The 18,496-nt window shown below is 41.3% G+C and overlaps 1 protein-coding gene across 1 annotated transcript in view; it reads right to left on the reverse strand.

Moving 5' to 3' along the window:
• Positions 1-1,291: 1,291 nt before the first annotated feature.
• PKIA (cAMP-dependent protein kinase inhibitor alpha) overlaps positions 1,292-18,496 on the reverse strand; it is a 60,876-nt gene continuing 43,671 nt past the window's right edge. Inside the window, exons 2-3 of the mRNA XM_038388230.2 lie at positions 7,581-7,758; positions 1,292-3,118 (exon numbers count right to left, since the gene is read on the reverse strand). Of these exons, the coding sequence (XP_038244158.1) occupies positions 3,039-3,118; positions 7,581-7,731 (231 nt within the window). The 5' untranslated portion in view covers positions 7,732-7,758 and the 3' untranslated portion in view covers positions 1,292-3,038. The remainder of the gene's footprint in view (positions 3,119-7,580; positions 7,759-18,496) is intronic.

The raw sequence follows: 18,496 nt of genomic DNA on the forward strand, positions 1-18,496 counted from the left end.
GAGTGTGTTACCAATAGCATAGGCAAGATGAAGGTGGAAAGGAATACACAAGTGTTTCCCTTAATTTCTGATTTCCATGCTTTTAAAGGTTTTGGTAGCTACATCATGTCCTGCTGCAAGTTCAGCCACCACTAAATGTAGTTTTCCATTTGTTAATAGGACCAACAAAGACAAGGGAAGAGTGTGAAGGACAGAAATGTGAGGGGATAAGGGAAGGGAACACTATGGAAAAAGAGCCCACGGAATAGCCCACCTTAACAGTTGTAGCCTTTCTACAGAATTTTTAAGTCACCCTATTAAGTCCATGTTGGTTACATCCTTTAGGGTTTTAGAGTAATTTCTATAGAATCATATTGGATTAAAATTCTCAAACTCTCTAGGGCTTTTCCCACAAGAGATGAGACAATAAGGCATGGGGAAAGGTAAAGGACAGAGGATGGGGCAGTGGGGATTTAGAGACAGCCAAGAAGGGATGAAATCGCATATTTAGGGCCCAATTCTGCCACCCTTCCTCAAGTTAAGTGGTAACTTGAACTGAGGCACTCTGATGCTAGAGAGAGAAGCAACTTGTATGTAGAGTTCTTGCGATAAACAGAATTCAATGCCATCTCAACAGCAGAACTGGGTTCTTAGAAAAACAAGAAAGGTACCATTTTTCCCTTAAGAAAGATGAGCATAGGAAGCACAGCAAGACGGGAATAAATAAAGGGGAAAGAACAAAGAGTTAGAGTTGGAAGAAGAAAATGGAATTCTAGTCCATGAAATAGGAGATTGAAGAAGGAAAACATACTGAGATGGGGGAAAAAATGAAGAAAATAAGCAAGGACAAACACTTGGGCTAAGGCATTATGTTTATTTATTCCTGCTGGTACTCCTTGATGGCACTTTCCTAGCAAATATCCAACATAGCTGTAAATCTGGAGGAAGGGAATAGCAAAATGGTATTTTGTTGGGTACTAGAGTCTTACTTCTTTGCACTGTTAGTGCTGGGATGATGTTAACTGTTTCATGCCACAGTGGAAAATCATGCTCCCCGCCCCCCGCACCGAATTTCAGGTCTTGATGGAGAAGTGAGGGAGAACCTTTGAACAACAATTTAGTTTTCTTCAAAGGAACTCCAAGGGAAACCAGTCAAGGCACAATTAGTTTGAGTTTATCAGCAGTTAGCTTGAAAGGAAACAGGCTACTCCTGCAGGCACCAGAAATGCTATGAGTTTGACAGCCAGCTATCCAACTTCCAGACAACAGGAGGTAAAAGGGGCCAGATTGTGCTAATGAACCACAGGCAAACTGCTGGTTTGTTATTTATTAACACTAATAAATGAGCTCATAATACTGATCAGAGAGAGTTTACACATCTCACAAAAAATTCATGTGACAAATATCATGATACATATTGTAGAAACAACAGCCGTGGCCATAACAGTAAAGAACGTTTCATTAACTGATGAGTAATATACCAGAAAGCAATCACACTAGTAATCAGTAAGAATTTACAAACATTAAAAAGTGCACAACATTTGAAACCAAAGGAAAAAATGTGACATCACTATCTGTTAATTTAAAAAAAAAAAAAAAAAAAAAAAAAAAAAGGCTTTTCTTCTTTTTACTCTGTGACTGGTGCGAATGCAGTTGCCACAGTAGTAGTCATTCTTCTCACTCACCTAGGTCAGGGAGATGTGGGCTTGCCCCAAGACTTAGCACTAGTGTAAATCTCTGGCATTTTTTGCCCAGGGGAAATTGACTATCATAGCTACTGCAGAATCCCTTATTCTAGAATAATTATTCCAAAGTAATTTACCCAGGAGGACACATTATTCTGGAGTCAGAGTGACTTTCTTCCAAAATAAATAATGAATCTTCTCACAAAAGCAGAGGAGTTATTTTGGAATAAAATCACTTTCATTCCAGAATCGAAAGTCCACAGAGGGGAGTTATTCCAGAATAGCTTCAATTATATCAGAATAGTTATTCTGGAACAGCCAGGCTGGTCAATTTCTCTCATGTAGACAACAACTAGGTTTAACAGCAGGGAACCACAGCTTCACCAGCACCATGGGCTTCATTATTTTCAAATCAATGTTTTTCAAACCATACAGGTTATACATTTACTTTAAAACAATAATAATAAAATGATTGGACTTTCTCTGTTTTTTTTAAAAAAAAGCCCAGAGAAAGATTTATAAATCCGAGAAAAAATATAGGGGAAAAAACAAAGTGTAAAGATTCAGTTCGAATCCCTGATCTGCAACGAAGTACAGTCAAGTGGCTGAACTGTACCACAGACACAAGACATACTGAACTGAGGGAATATTCACATTAGTGAATCACTCTGAAGGCTCATTTAGTAATAAATTGGAGTGCTGATGAGTCAATAGTTTTAGGCATAATCAATTTAGCAGTTGACATTTTAACTTATCATGTGCACACCACCACATTATGCAAAAAAACCAGCCCTTTCAAACAAGTGGTAGAAAAATTCACAGTAACAGAAATATTCTTCATAAGCATTTGAGACAGGGCAGAGTGGAGCGTCTAAGTAGTACAATACAAAACATTGTAAATAACAGAGCTGTAAATCACAGATGCAGAGTTCTAAAACCAGTGCTTTCTATACAGTTCTTTTACTAGGTAATCACTTTGGCCAGAGAATTTTAAACTCTGAGGATCACTCAAACCTTTGCCACAGAACACAATTAAATCCTCTGATGGTTCAAAGACCATTTGCTACAAGAATTATCTATTTTGTTCTACTTTCTACAAGCATTCCCATCAAGTGGTTGTTATGAAAAGATCCATCCGATGACAATGTCCCACGATTAATAACGTTTCAACCATTGCTAATGACAGAGGTAGAAAAAATTCTGTCTGCTGTCACAGCCTGCGTCCCCATTTTTAGCATTATGTTGAGCAGGTTCCAGCAGTGAAACGCATCCATTTTCTTTTCCACCAGCTTGCTCATGGAAACAAATTTGTTCCAGTAAACTCCTGCAGTCTGCAAACATCCAGCAGCTGCTCCTGTCGGTCAAAGTTGGATGTCAGCTTTCTTGTTTCACTGCTTCCCCCTGGGTCTCCCCAACTTGTTCAATTGGGTTTCTTTGTGCATCTCCTTCGCCTTCTGCAAGGAACAAACAAAGGAAGGGAATGATTGGGGAAAAAAACTAACCAGTTTTCAGACTGATCCATTCTAGGTCTGCATTTTGATCCTGGAATAAAATTTTATCCTTTGCCAAATTTAAGAATTTTGCAGTGTTATTGTAGCTGTGTTGGTCCCAGGATATTAGAGAGATAAAATAGGTGTGGTAAGATCTTTTATTGCACCAACTTTTGTTGGTAAAAGAGACAAGCTTTCAGAAGTAGGTCCAATAAAAGATACTGGCCTCACCCCCATGGTCTCTCAAATTTAAGAAGTGTCAGAAGATATCTGAGAAATAAAACCAAAAGGAGAACTACGATGCTGACAAAATAATGGTGCATTTAATTCAAATACGATTTAAAGATATTGATGAAATATCAAGACTGCAAATTTAAAGACATCTTGAGAAACCTGTTTCTGGCTGAACAGTTATCGTAATTCACTATGTGTAGTACTTTCTCTACGGACCACACTCCACATACGCCACTGCTTCTGCTGTCTCATTATAAGCCACACGAATGATTTGCAGACTGGAAAATATGTCTTACAGTGATAAACTTAAGGAGTTCAGTCAATTTAGTTAATCTAAAAGAAGGTTAAGAGGTGACTTCATAATAGTCTATAAGTACCTACATGAGCAGAACACATTTGATAGTAAAGGGCTTTAGCCTCTAGATAACAAGATCCAATGGTTGGAAGTTGAAGCTAGACAAATTCAGTTTGGAATAAGAAGGTAATTAACCATTGAAACAATTTACCAAGCAAAGTGGTGGATTATTTGTCACTTGTCTAAAGTCTAAAGATTGAATTACAGCAAAAATTATAGGGCTTGATGCATGAATTACTGGGTCAAATTCTATGGCCTAAGTCATGCTTAGGTCAGATTAGAGGATCATAAGGCCTTATGGCCTCAAACATCTAAACATTGTCATAGGGTGTGTCAAAATTGATTCCCCACTCTGGCACTTTGAGTGCAAAGGTGGGGGCACACAAGGATTTTAAAAATTAATACATGCCACTCCAGGCTTGTATTAAACTCCCAAGGTTACAGCTTTTCTCTGACCTTGGCTTGGTAAACATTGCCACCACTCAAATGCAAAACCCCTTAGAAACCCAGGAAGGCCCACTTGGGAATTCCTTCCTGTGGGGTACTCTCAAGCCCTTTCACCCACCTCCCCCCAAAGAAGAGCTGAGAAAGGAAAACAAAGAAATCAGCTGTTGCCACCAGCTAATGAAAAAAACATGCACAAACCTCTTGGGACACCAAAAATCCAATCCTGTTTTTAAAAAGGTAAATTTTATTAAAAACAAAAAGAAAGAAAATACATCTGGAACTTAGGCTTTTGCTAGATTTAAAAAAAAACCCCACTTACAAAAATTAAACATCAAGAATAACTTTCTTGAGGTCCAGCTTAAAGGTTACAGCAAAACAAAAGCAATTGGGGTTAGCACAGAAGAATCTACTAGCCCTAAGAAATAAGTAGAAATAAACATAATTGCATCTTTCTAAATATTCCTGATTTACTTACACATTTGGGGGTTCCAAATAAGTAGTTCTAGGTATGATCTGATGATCTATGATCATACCTGGCTTAAAGCTGCTTATAGCATAATTGCTCCCTGTTCCCCTCTTTCCTGGAGAGCAACAGCACACAAAGGGAAAGCTTTTTTCCCCCAATTTTAAAAAGTTCTAGCCTTTCCATTGGCTCTTTTGGTCAGGTGCCCACTCCTTTTCTTCTACCTTGCCAGGGAGACTTTTTAACCCTTTATAGGTAAAACGAGCAGAGAACAGCCACCAAGAGGGACTTTATAGCTAACTGGCTGGCTGGGTGTCCATAAAAGGGAGCAACCCCCACCACTCCTCATTTATCACAGGGTGATGGCCTTTTTAAGGGGAAATGGGCCAGTAACATCTGTGCCATAATTAATTAGGTGCTTTCCAGCCCGGGGGCTAACGAGGGTCAGGTGGTAGTTTATGGACACCTGGGCCTTATTAGAAGACTGACAAAGCTCTGTTTAGGGAGTTAAACACAGTAGGCTGGAAGGCTCCTGTGGGAGGCAGAGAGCCAGGGTCTGCAGGAAGCTGGGTACTGCAGGGGAACCAGTCTGGAGACACAGGGCTCTATATTGGAGTAAAGAGGAACAACAGATAGTAGGGAGACTTCTATGGAAGGCCCAAATTGAGGGGACTGAGGGGACTCCAGAGAAGGAGCCTGGAAGTTGGGGATCTATCCCAGAGAGAGAGAGAGACACACACACACACACATATAACCCAGAAGGGACTGGGAACAAGGCCCAGAGGCGGGGCATTGGAGAAGCCCTGAAGGCCAGAAGAATCCTTTTGTTTCTTTGGGATTTTTGTTTGGACTTATTACTTCAAAAGGAGATTGAACTCAGAGTGACCCAGCCCAAGGGCTGAGCCACAAACTCTAGCGGGGAGGAAACTGAGGAAGGGAGTGCCTGCAGTGCCACGCACAGCCAGCAGGGCATTACATTATAGTATACCCTGTGATTATTTTGTAGGCCGTTCCACTATTTGAACATAGTAAGATTAAAAAGAAAATTATGGTTTAACCATCTATGTATGATCTTCTACTAATTCAAGTGACACTGAATATCTGCAACTGTATCTTCATGCATACACCCATACATGAAACCATTCACTTCTCTACTAATATGCAGTGGCACAGCACAAATAAATAAAATACCAAGTTCATGAAGAGCATCAGCTATTAAAGGTGAACTTTTCATAGCTTCCTGTTGATAAGAAAATTTACAATAATGATAATTACCAACCTGACCAAAGGCAAGCATGGGAGGTTGCTATTTGGATGCATTCACTAACACTGATGCTTGTTCTATTAATTATGGGCTGACTTATACATAATACTTTTAAAAAAATACTTTTTGTTGCCATCTTTTTCTCTGAACATCGGGAAGGCTAATCCAGAAGGTTAAACTACATAGCTGGATATATTGTTAAGAGGAGGTAGGATGGCATTTCCATGTACCTTGTTAACCTTATAAGATTTTATGGGCTGCTCTGAAAACTTGTCTGAAAATATTAGCATTTACATAAGCTGCAAGAGAGGTCTCACACAAACTAAATATAATCTTGAAACATGTATCAAATTTAGGCTAATCATTATTTAACCATTTCCAAGGTTTATGAAGATTCAGGATCTTAAGTCTCCTTCCCATCACAGCAAAGCCTACTGTATCTATGTGATAAATATGCTAACACAAATTAAATCAAATTCCTTTGAATGATCACAAAAGAAAGTCACTCTAGCTAGTGCTCCATCATTAAGAGATACTGAACGCAGTCAAAACACTGAAGTTTGACTGTGTAACTGCAGTTTTGTAAAATGTAAAATTTATGGTAGGAAGAAAGTTTAAAGGGATAAGCTGAATCTTAGCTGTAGGAATTTTGAGTATACAGCCCCAGAAGGCTATATATGGTAATTGCATTGGAGGTGGATCTACTAAGGATACAAGTTGCCTTGTTACACAAGTCCAGGAAGACAAACAAACAAACTCCACAATCTCATTGTCCTTTCTCAGACTCATTGTCTTCTCCTCCAATTAGGGCCAAACAATCTGCTACAGATGGAGTACGTACAGGTTTATGTCAGGGCTATTAGAATCAAAGGAAAAAAATGTCAGTATTTACTACAGGTGTGTGCATGTGTGTGTGGGAATCAATAGGAAAAGACACTTCAAATAAAACAAAACAAGAATAATCACGAGTATCACTGTCTTAACTGCTGTACAAATAGTAATTACTGCTCACAATAATCTTTTAGATAGGGTTGTCTTATTCCCATTATACAGTTGGAAAAGCAGAGAGAAAGCTTAAATGAGTTGGTGCAAGCCCATGCAGTGTACTAATGGCAGAGCCAAAATTAAAAAACACGAAGGCAAACATACACAACTGAATAACTCAGGCATACCTGGCTCCTAGGCTGTGTCCACTAGCCTACCCCATAGCCTCCAAAGAAGCAAGAGTGGGTGTATAACCGAACATTGGAGATGAAGCCTCCCCGCAAAAACAAAAAAACAAAAGCCCACATTAAAAACCAACCATAAAGGCATTTTACAATTACCTTCTGAACTGACTTTTAACCTTATTTTTTCACAATGGAAAGAATATTTGATCTTCTGTAAGCAAAACCCTTATATAGGTCACCAGCTCCAACGCACTGTAGAAAAATCACTACTCATTTCTGTTGTGTGTCGAGTTTGGGAAGAGAAGACATTTTTAAATCTGAGCGTCTATATGAGTAGCAAAACCCACTGATTCTGCATCATCAGATGAAGGGTTGGAGTTTATTCATTCACCCATAGGGAGCAGTGTGTGTGTACCAACCAGATTTACTAAAGTACTCATTTCTTCTGTTTTCTTTTTTGTTAACAGCTGAAATAAAAGAATATAAGTGCTTACCTCTTTTGTTTATATCAAGTTCTGATAACTTTAGGGATAGTTCACTAGAGTTCCCACTTGTAGAGGACACCAGTATATCATGTAGTGCATTTCTTCTACCTGTTCTTCCTGAAGCAATAAAATCTGCATATGTAGATTCCACATCAGTCATTGCTAACAAATATCCACATAGCAGTACCTAAATAGGAACAGAAAAAAGGTCCATATTTAAAATATAGGAAAGACAAAAAGGACAGGGAGGCAGAAGAGGACGGCTAGATGCCTCCGATCATGAAAAATGAAACCTTTAAAATGTGCTGGATTTACAGTAGTAACACAGAGACCCCTCAAAACTACTGAAGTTGGCAAATTAAGAGAATAAAATGAATAAAAATAAAAAGGGCAAGGATGTTGTCCAACAAATGCCCTTTATTAAACTATTTTGACAACTGTAGTTTAAATAAGTGAAAGAATATTTCATAATACATTCATAAGTGCATTTTTTTAAATGATAAATTTAGTAACATAACTCTGCTATTTAGTGTTTGCTGGGAAGTGGGAGGAGAGTGGGAATTGGAAAAAGTTCTTTTCTGCATGAAATACAAAGTACACGGATTAACAGAGTTGGAATTAGTGAAGTTCTGCTTTGTTTCTGCATGTTTAATGTTCTTCTCTGCAGTGGAGAGATTGTGGTTTGATAAGGTTGGTACTGTATATACCACTAGGGTTTCATAAGTAAATTTGCTTTGCTGTGGTATCAGCTCCAAAGTGAATGCATTGCAAAAAAGCCATTGAAGTCGGTGGAGTTATGTTGATTTATACCTACTGAGGATCTGATCTGCACCATCTCCTAGTGGTTCAATACCTCTCCTCTCCTTTCCCTTTACAGGAGAATTTTATTACAAATGTTCTTGAAAAACCATTACATTTGTAGGCTCTCTTTTGACAATCATATTCTTTTATGTGCCCAAACTCCATTAGCATGCTCACCTAAAGTTTCCTGCAGAGATCTAGACAGCTAGGTTTCATTAATGAAGTTTCAGAAAAGTCATGTCTGCTACACCAGTACTTGATAGAAAAGGGAGCACCAAGATCCACAAAGAAGAGGGAAGGAGCATTACTCCTGGGGGAATTCTGCGCCACTGTACATATATAGAATTTATGTTCCCCACAGATTTGATTGCTTCCCTGCAGAAAAATTACTTTCTGACAGGGCTGCAAAGGGAAGCCACAAGAACCATCATGCGACCCTCCCCAAGCAGTACGTTTTGGGTGCCCAGAGCAGCCAGCAGAGAGGTAAATCACTGTGGGGCAAGGGGCGGGACTGGGGAACACCGGATTAGTGGCTCCTACCCTGCACCAGGCTCAGCTGCTAGTCCCGGCTGGGCTGGGAAAGAAAGGACTTCCTCTTCCCCTGCATGGCATTCAGGGCCATGTCAGACCCACCCCTAGATTTCTCCCCTGGCTGTAGGAAGTGCTGCAAACTTCCCCACTTCCCCCCATACTTCCTGCACCCCTTGCTCCTCAGCTGCAGGGGGAGGGATCACTGTACAGGGAGCTGTTCCCCCATCCGCCCAACCCCCATGCATCCACACCCCCTCATACTCAAACCCTCCCACTGAGCCTCATCCCCTCCACACACCCAGAATCCCCTTCCCCCGCCAAGCCCCACTCTCCCTGCACCTGGACCACCCCATCGAGCCCCAACCATCTTCACCTGGACTCTCCTCCCATTACCACTGCATCCAGAACAACCCAACAAGCCCCTGCACATCCAGGTTTCCCCCCCCCCCGGCCCCAGATCCCCCACTCAGCCACCAGCATCCAGATTGCCCCCCACAGAACCTTCTCAACCCATACCTGGATCTCCCCCCACACTAAGCCCCTCCACACTTGGCTCCTGCCTTGCCGAGCCTGCCTGCCCACACCTGGTGAACCTGGCATTGAGGAGTAGGCCATGGGGTGTTTCTGGGGCAGGGCCGGTCCTTGTGCTGTGCCAGGGTTGGGTGCAGCCTCACCGCTGAGTCCGTGTCCTGAGGCGGGGGGAGGGAAGCTGCACTGTGATCTCCCACCTCTGTGCAGCCAGTGGCCTGTGCTCCCCAATGCCATGCTGAAGCCTCTACATTTATTTGACAAATAAATGTAACAGAATTTTTAATTTTTTGGTGCGGAATGCTCTCAAGAATAGAGCATGCTTTGACCAAAGGTAGCGCTCGTGAGGCCAAATTCTGCCCTCATTTACGTGAGTGCTATTCCAGTGAAGCCACCAAAAGAAGAATTGGGTCCCTGATGCCAATTTAAACCTTGTTAAGTCGGTGAAAGTATAGCAACAATTCTACAGGAATGAGCAAAGGGTTACTTACTGAAAATGTATACAGCAAAAACCACTTTCATCCATTACCAAAACTTTTTTTGGGTGGTAAACAATGACCTAAAGATAGATCCATCCTCTGGATATCACAATGTGTTTATGTTGTCTATTTCGATTATATGTTATATGCCCTTCTATGTCTTGCGTAGGGCTGAACTCAACTGTCACAGCATACATGTTTTTTTCCTTCTCTGCAGTGTAAGGTCTGAGGCCTTCTTCTGCAGCCATATTAGCAGAGTAGCAGCCAGGAGCCAAGAAGCAGGAAGTCACATCCTCACATTCCTTCTAAATTACAGTAAAATAATGTAATATTGGGCTGCTAAGAAGGAAATCCTGCCCTAATAGCACCCACCAATCACCAGATAAAGAAACAAATCTTAAGATGTTTAAAGAAAACTTTGTTTGATACCATTCTGTCTGGAAAGGAATCACTTAACAGTTGTGGGTGTGAAATCTCTACTACTTTATTCTTTTGCCTTTATGGTCCCTACTTTTCTATTGTTGATCTCTATGGCTTCTGCCTGGTTCTTTGATTGTTTCTGTTTGTTATGTAACTAATTTTTCAAGGTATAAATCAACTAAGATGGTGGGTATGACTGATTGAAGAATTGTTTCGCAATATGCTAGGATTAGTCAAGGAATTATTTTGTAATGCTTTAGTAAAATGATTGGTTAAGGTATAGCTAAGCAGGACACAAGTTTCACTATATAAACTGGGGTCCAAAAGCAAGTTCTTCGGAACCAACTCAGCTCAAGATCAGAGCTGCCAGATTCCAACACCTTGACAACTATATTGTGCAGAAGCTGGAGACCCCAGATGACCTGATCCTGACTGACCAGCAAGAAAAGTTATTGGGAGTGGTGAGCATTGTATGTTTAGCGTTTGCATTCTGTTTTGGTGTTTGTTAATAGAGATTTAGGACATCACTGTGTCAGGCTCTTTCACTGGTAAAAGACCCTGCAAACCCACAGAGTGTAAGGCTATGTCTTGAGCTCATGGAAGGGTAATGGTTGATGCCCTGGAGCACCATTCCTCAAACTGAGGTCGATGGATCCTTGGGGGTCCCCAAGGGTACTTCAGGGGGTCCGCGGATCCCACTGAGAAACTCTTCCCCTTCCCTCCCAGTTCCTGCTGGGGAACTGCTGTGAAGGAACTGCTGGGAGGGAGGGGTAGGAGCAGGGCATTTGGCTCCGTGCCAGCGCTTCCAGGATAGGCAATGTCTCTGCGGCCCCAGGGGGTGGGGCAAGGGGGTCTCCCCATGCTGCCCCCCGCCCCGAGTGACGACTCCACGGCTCCCATTGGCCAGGAACTGCAGCCAATGGGAGCTGCGGGGGCGGTGCCCACGGGCTGGGACAGTGCGAGGAGACCCCCTGCCCTCCCCAGCCTAGAAGCCTCTGCCAGAAGGATGTGCCGGTTGGGAGCCACCTGAGGTAAGCGCTACCTCCCTCACCCCCTCCCGCACCCCAGCCCTAGCCCAGAGTCCACACCCCTTGCCCCCTCCCACATCTAAATTCCCTCCCAGAACCCGCACCTCACCCCTTCCTGCACCCACACTCCCTCCCAGAGCCTGCACCCCAACCCCCTGCCCCAGCCTGGTGAAAGTGAGCGAGGGTGGGGGAGCACGAGGGAGGGAGGGGGGATGGAGTGAGCAGGGGCGGGCCTCAGAAAAGGGGCAGGGCAAGGGCTGAACAGGGGGGTTTGGGGTCCCTGAAAAATTTTAAATCAAAATGCATGTCTTCGGGTTGCTAAAGTTTGAGAACTGCTGCCCTAGAGTGTGCAGGTAACAGCGTAACTGTAGATGTTTCCTTTTACTGCCACCTCCCTGGCTGCAGTAGACTTAAAAGAAAACACTCAGATTGAATCAGGTGGTGTAGTTCAGTGGTTGCACAAAAATCATATACCAGGAAGATCTTAAATGCAACTGACTCTTTGGATCCATAGGCATTTCAATTGACTGCCTTGTGCCGAAGAAGCTATGAAGAACTGATGATAATTACAAGCTGAGCTTCATTGGGTTAGTATATTACAGAAAAATGACATTGTCAAAAAGGCAACAGTTTATGCTCCGTCTCTGTAAAAATATTCACACACAGTGTTAAGATTTAAATCTTACAGTAGCTGAAGTTACAGCAGCTGATGCCAAAGGTTCCCAAGTATGTATAAAATCTTTATTGACATATTACTGTTAACCTAAAGCATCTGCTACTACTGCATACTATGAAGTATTTCCTAAAAGCCAAAACCAATATTTATGCAATCCTTTAGAATATAAAAAGAGATTAAACTTCTTTTCCTCCAACAAACCCTGTGTTTTCATTGTCTTATAAATGCCAATTCATTTTAAAAACAAAAACTATCCTCACAAATCTTGTCCATTCCCGCCCTGCTTTTGTTTTTGTTCCTTAGCTCCCTCCATCTTCGCACTGCCAGAGTCAGTTAATCAGCCTAGCGTGCCATATTTGAATCTACTGATGAGCTCTTTGAGAAGCCAGGGAAAGGGGGTGATGTACAATATTCTATCTAGCTAAATATAGCCATATTAAATATCATTGTAAGAGTGACTTATCCACAAAGAATTTCAAGACTATGAAGCTTCTGAGAATGAACTAGTGAAACTGTGTCACACGCCAAATGCTGAATGGCTGATGTAATTTCACTTCTGGGAATGAGACCCATAAAACAAGAAACCTGCTGTGAAGAAAGAGGGAATTAAAAGAGGTCAGCGTGTCCAAAGGCTTGTCTAATATACGCAAAATGGTGCTGTGCCTTTCAGTTAACCAAAGCTTTCTTGGGCTTCACAATAATTCATGCCTGGATATATGTACTGATTCCTGTAATATGTTGTCTCCTCATAACAATGTGAAACACTGAAGCAGTTTACTAACTTACTGAATTTACTACTTAGTTCAGCCCCAACCTGCCAATATATTTTTTTAAAAACAAAATAAATAAATGGATTAAAAGTATATAGGGCGGGGATGAGAAGTTAAGTTAATGGTGTGATTAGCAGCCACAGACAAGGTTAAAAACCAACACAAGACTTCAGACTTACCTGTGCTTTCCTCCAAAACATGTCAAATTTGACATGACCAGAAGATAGAGATTTACTGCTTGATTTTAATGCAACTTACTCAAGTAATAATTGTTTGGTCCTTTTATTTAGGGCAGGTTTCGAGAAGACTAAGTGCAAAGCCAATGAGTAAGTGTCTAGCCACAGGAGCCGCTCCTTAAAAACAAATAGCTTGAATTTTGATGCTAATATAGCATCAGTCCCAAGTCTACACAGCAATTGTTTCACCCCCTCTCCCCCCCAATTTGAACAATTTATTAATATGCCGGTTTTACAAGTTTTAGAAAAAGAACCTCAGGATTTTGCCTCCTGTGTGTTTTCGCCTTGCTTCCTCATGGTCCATGATGCCAGCGGAAGTTGTCAGCACTATGTACCCAAACTGACGTGAAGGCAAAAGGTTGTTCTGCCACTTTTCCAGGTCCTTCAACTGAACATCAAATCTGGGACTGATCACACCACACTTGTTCAATTTGCCTGTGAGATTAACAACAATTTTCCCTGCTCTGTGATAGTCACTGATCTCAAATTCACCAATGTAACCATGCTTCATCATCACAGTTAAAAACCGGATGATTACTTTTGCCAGGATGCTGCCTTAATCTGTTAAATGCTCCTTCTGGCAGTGTGCTGCTACTGCATTCTTTCGTTCTGCAGAAAGCTGTACATTGATTTGCTGATTACAGTGGATTTGCTCACAAATTGATGAAGCACGCACTATTGCTCAATTTCATTTAGAACGTTTTCAACTGTGTTTCACGCCAGGTGTTTGCAATACCCTCACCCCCACCCCCCATACCAGTTATGGCAATTTCTAGAGACAATATGGCTCATAGTTTTAAAGGGCTATCCTTAACTTTCCCTCAGAGTTTAGAAATCAGGATGATTTGTTTGTCAGGGGAAGAAATTAGTGACAAGTGGCTAATTTCACAGTGGTACTACTCTAGAGCCTCCTACTTCACCAGATTTACTGATCTACAGCTCATACTGGCAGAATCGAAGGATATCCATTTCCTTCCTTCAGAGGGCCTTTATTCACCAGATCTACTAGATGACAACAAATAGGGAGGTGGTTTCCTCCAAAGTGAACACCCATACCACTCTAGGAATTAGGTGTCAGGAGATACATAGACACAGTTTTTATTTCACCTCGTAAATGGAGTACATCCCTCTCCCCAGTATGACTGAGTTACACCAGGCTTTGGATTGGCTTTAACTACAGGGTCCTTATTTACATATTAACCATAAAATAGTTATTCAGTAGGGGCTGCGGATACTCAGCACTCCTAAACCCAAGGGGAGTGGAAAGCATTCAGTAACCCTGAAATACCAGGCCTGTTGTAGAGTACGGTTAGAACAGGCCACTCCCACATCATGGCAGCTGTCACCCTAACCTCAGTTTCTTCTCCTGCTTCTCCATCAATTCACATGAACCCAATAGTTTATTTAATGTTTCCCTTCTTAGATCTGTTTTAAGTCATTCTAGTTCCATAGTCTAAGTTTGCTTGTGTTCCCAGATACTAAGGTTCCTTTCCTGATCAGTTGGGTACCATAAATAATCCCCCTCTACCCTGCCAGGCTTAGATCTTTTTCTCCCCTAGTTACCAGGGTTCCTACAGCCTTTGTTCCAGAGGCTGCAGCACAGCTGTCCTTGGTAGAGGGTTCTTTGTTTCCCTCTTTTGAGGGACTTTGCCTAACGTCTGGCAAGCTTCTCTAGTCTGCCACCATCCTGGCTGTACTGCCAGAGAGCCCTTCTGCTCTGAACAGGTCTCTCCCAGGTGTGAGCAAGCAGCCCATCTTCTAGGAGGCACTGCCTCCAGGTGGTATTCAGATGACCCCTGACTCAGGTGCTGGTGAGCGCTTGTGGCTTCAACCCCTTATATATTCAGCTCACACAATGACAAGACTTCTTTTCTGATGGCAGGTATTGGGTCATTTCACAAGTTCAGATATTAATGGGGTTTGGCAGCAAGTGAAATTAAAAAAAATCCCCTGGTAAGTAGGGGAATGTTGCGTGCTATTGGGACGCAGAACAGTAGTGGGCTGCTCAAAGCCTTCCTAGCGAATCTAGGTAATGACAACATCATGTTCTTTTTTATATATTGATATAAATAAAATATATATTATATTACAGAGAATTCAGGAGTGTTTTCCATGTTATTCTAGGGTATCTAACAAAGAATATGAACTCCTTTTAGAGTATCTCATCAGGAGTATCTCACAAGGCATATAACATGAACACTTCTGAATTCGCATTTTCAAATGTACACATACAGTAATTCCTTGCTTAACGTTGTAGTTATGTTCCTGAAAAATGCTACTTTAAGCGAAATGATGTTAAGCGAATCCAGTTTCCCTGAGCCCTGTTGTATCCCCTCCCTGCTCCACGGAGATGGGGTAAAGGAGCGGGGGGCAGAGGACACCCTGACATTAGCACCCCTCTTCCCACCCCCTGCACAGCAAGCAGGAGGCTCCCGAGAGCAGCTCCAAGGCAGAGGGCAGGAGCTGCAAAGGGCAGTGTGGGGAGGGACAGCTGAACTGCCAGCAACTGATAGCCTACTGGGTGGCTGCTGAACAGGGGAACTTAGGGGAGCTGATAGGGGGGCTGCCGGTCCACCCAGGTGCCAAGCCCCCACCAGCTAGCTCCAACGGGCTGCTCTTTCTGTAAGCAGTGGACAAAGCAGGCGGCTGCCAAACACTGTTAAAAGGGAGCATTGCGCAACTTTAAAAGATCATGTTCCCTAATTGATCAACAACGAAATAACGGGATGACGTTAAGTGAGGAGTTACTGTATTATATTGAAAATATATTTCTTTATATAAAAACTATCCATAACAGTAATAAAAGTACTCCTGAGACAATTCTTTTTAAAAAACCTACAGAAATAGGCTTGTTTTCCTAACACATATGCTGCAATTTTTATTGACAACTTCTAATTTTTGTGCCTGCATAATCTCCTTAATGTCACGGAAACACAATTTTGTTTTGTGTTGGCATTTTAGGCAGAATCATGAGACATTATTCCTTAAATATGGAATTTCATTGACGTCACCACAGAAATCCTCTCTCAGTGTGATGGCTTGATGCCCAGAAACCTGATTTATTTAGTGCAACCACCACCAAGCAATTACCATTCCTTCTTAAAATCCTTTTTTTTTCCATTCTCTTTTGGATGACTGGAATCTGGCTTTTAGTATATAAGCTAGTATTTCATGAAACAGGATTTTAATTTCTTACTTAACTGCATTAATCTGGTCTCCTTGGATAAAATCCTGATTCTACTCCCATTGCCTTCATTAGGGCCAAAATTTCATCCCTTAACTTTAAAGGTTCTTTAAAAAAAGATGAAATATTTATGAATAGCCAGATACCGAAGTGTTATTGAGGAATTTCCTGATGTTTTTTAGTAACGTTTTCTGCTGGACTCAATTCAAGAAGAACAATTACTAACAAAATATTGAAAACATTATAAAAATATAATTAAAGTATTTTATAACACTAATCTTTAGCATGGAAAGACCGAATGATTTTATCATTATAGTTGCAACCAGGGGGTCATTCAAAAACCATTTCAAATTCAGATTTTCATGGTTTAAAAAGTCTTCCAGGTTAACTCTTACAGTGAAATATTTTAATTCATTTCCCTCCTCCCCACCCCATACTTCCTAAAACTACTAACAGTTACAAAATGTTTAATTTAAAGATGACCTCTCTGAACCAAGCTCAGATTTTGTGATCTTTCTTCCATTCTTCTCCACAGTATGATCAAGATTTGATGGGGCGTAATATATCTAATTGTACGGTTTATAGGTTAGTTTTGTTATTGGGGTGGGGTACTAAAGCTCATTAAATTAAGACTACTGCACAAGTCTACTGAATATGATGGAGATAAAAAAAACTACAGCCACAGAATGGTCACATACTGTCACCTGAAATTCTGGAAACAACGACTTCTACCCTCCCTCCCCCCCTGCTTCTACTGAAACTGATGGGAGCAACTGAATGTCACAGGGAGCAGAATCAGACCCCCAGGAATTCTGGCAGAAGGGGAGACTTGCTAAGATCTGCAGGGGGAACAGAAGAGGAACTCCACTACAACACAACTTAGGTGCACAGAATAGGTGCTCCACTACTGTTCCTTCAAATACCTTTTTGACAAGTCTCTCTGCTTCTATCCTTTGATCTCACTAGCCCAAATTATGAGTTCGTGTTCATCACCCTTTTATATACAGTTTATTGTATCCCCAAGATTTCCTAGCAATGTGTGTTACATTTCCATGAACATTTCTTTCTCCAATACAATCTGGTTCTACTGGGAAAACTGGAACACAGCCTGACACTTAGTTGGACCTCAGTGTAAAATCCTGACTCCACTGAAGTCACTGACAAAACCTTCCATTGACTTTAAAGGGGCAGTATTTTACCCAGTGACTTTACTGCTGTTCTCAAGAATCTGGAAGTGAAAGCATAAAATTATGCCACATAACACAGACAACTTTTCAATGCACATTAAAAATCAATGCCCAGAAACTACCCAGACCAGTAGTACACCTGGTTCTTGAATTAAACCTGTTTCAGGGACTGGCCCCTCTATTGGAAAGTCTATTGTTTTTAACCTGCCATTGCATCACATCCATGTTTTGTCTGTGTTTCCATTACTATCACAAAGAAAAGAAACAAAATGAAGACAAAAATACAACAAGTCTGTGAAGAGTGTCTCCAGTGTAGGATCTGGCATATGTTACTGGCAGCAGGAAGAGGTAGTTTTGTTTGCACTAAAAATTACTGGAATATAAAACCTCACAAGACACAATCCTCCCTGCTTTCCCCCTCCACACACAGATCTGAGAATTAAGAGTGGATTTTTCAGCTTTATTTTAAAAAAAAAATTCTCAGGGTTTGGCGGGTAAATGATTTGTGTGTTTGTGTCATGATCTGAACATCACTGAAAAATAATGATCTATATTCAGCTTTCATATAGGAACATAAAACCCTATCCTTAATACTATGCAAGAAACAGAGGAGTTGTACAATTATGTTTTTAAAATAAAATTCAGTGAAGATTCAGCCTCCCTGTAAGCTTTTTCCAATCAACAGGAGGCCTCTGTGACTATATTTCCCACATGAACTAATAGATTCTAAGGCTAGACAGGATCCCTGTGATCATCTCGTCTGACCTCCCATATATAGCTCAGACCATAGAACTTCTTCAAAATAATTTCTAGAGCAGAGCTTTTAGAAAATTATCCAATCTTGATTTTAAAATGGTCAGTGATGGAGAATCCACCATGACCCTTGGTAAATTGTTCCAATGGTTAATTACTCTCACCATTAACTATTTATGCCTTATTTCCCATCTGAATTTGTCTAGCTTCAACTTCCAGCCATTGGATTGTGTTATATCTTTCTCAGTTAGATTGAAGGACTCATTATTAAATATTTGTTTTCCCAATTAGTACTTATAGACTGTAACCAAGTCACCCCATAATCTTCTCTT

Source organism: Dermochelys coriacea, chromosome 2, assembly GCF_009764565.3.
Source record: "Dermochelys coriacea isolate rDerCor1 chromosome 2, rDerCor1.pri.v4, whole genome shotgun sequence".
Lineage (NCBI taxonomy): Eukaryota > Metazoa > Chordata > Testudines > Dermochelyidae > Dermochelys > Dermochelys coriacea.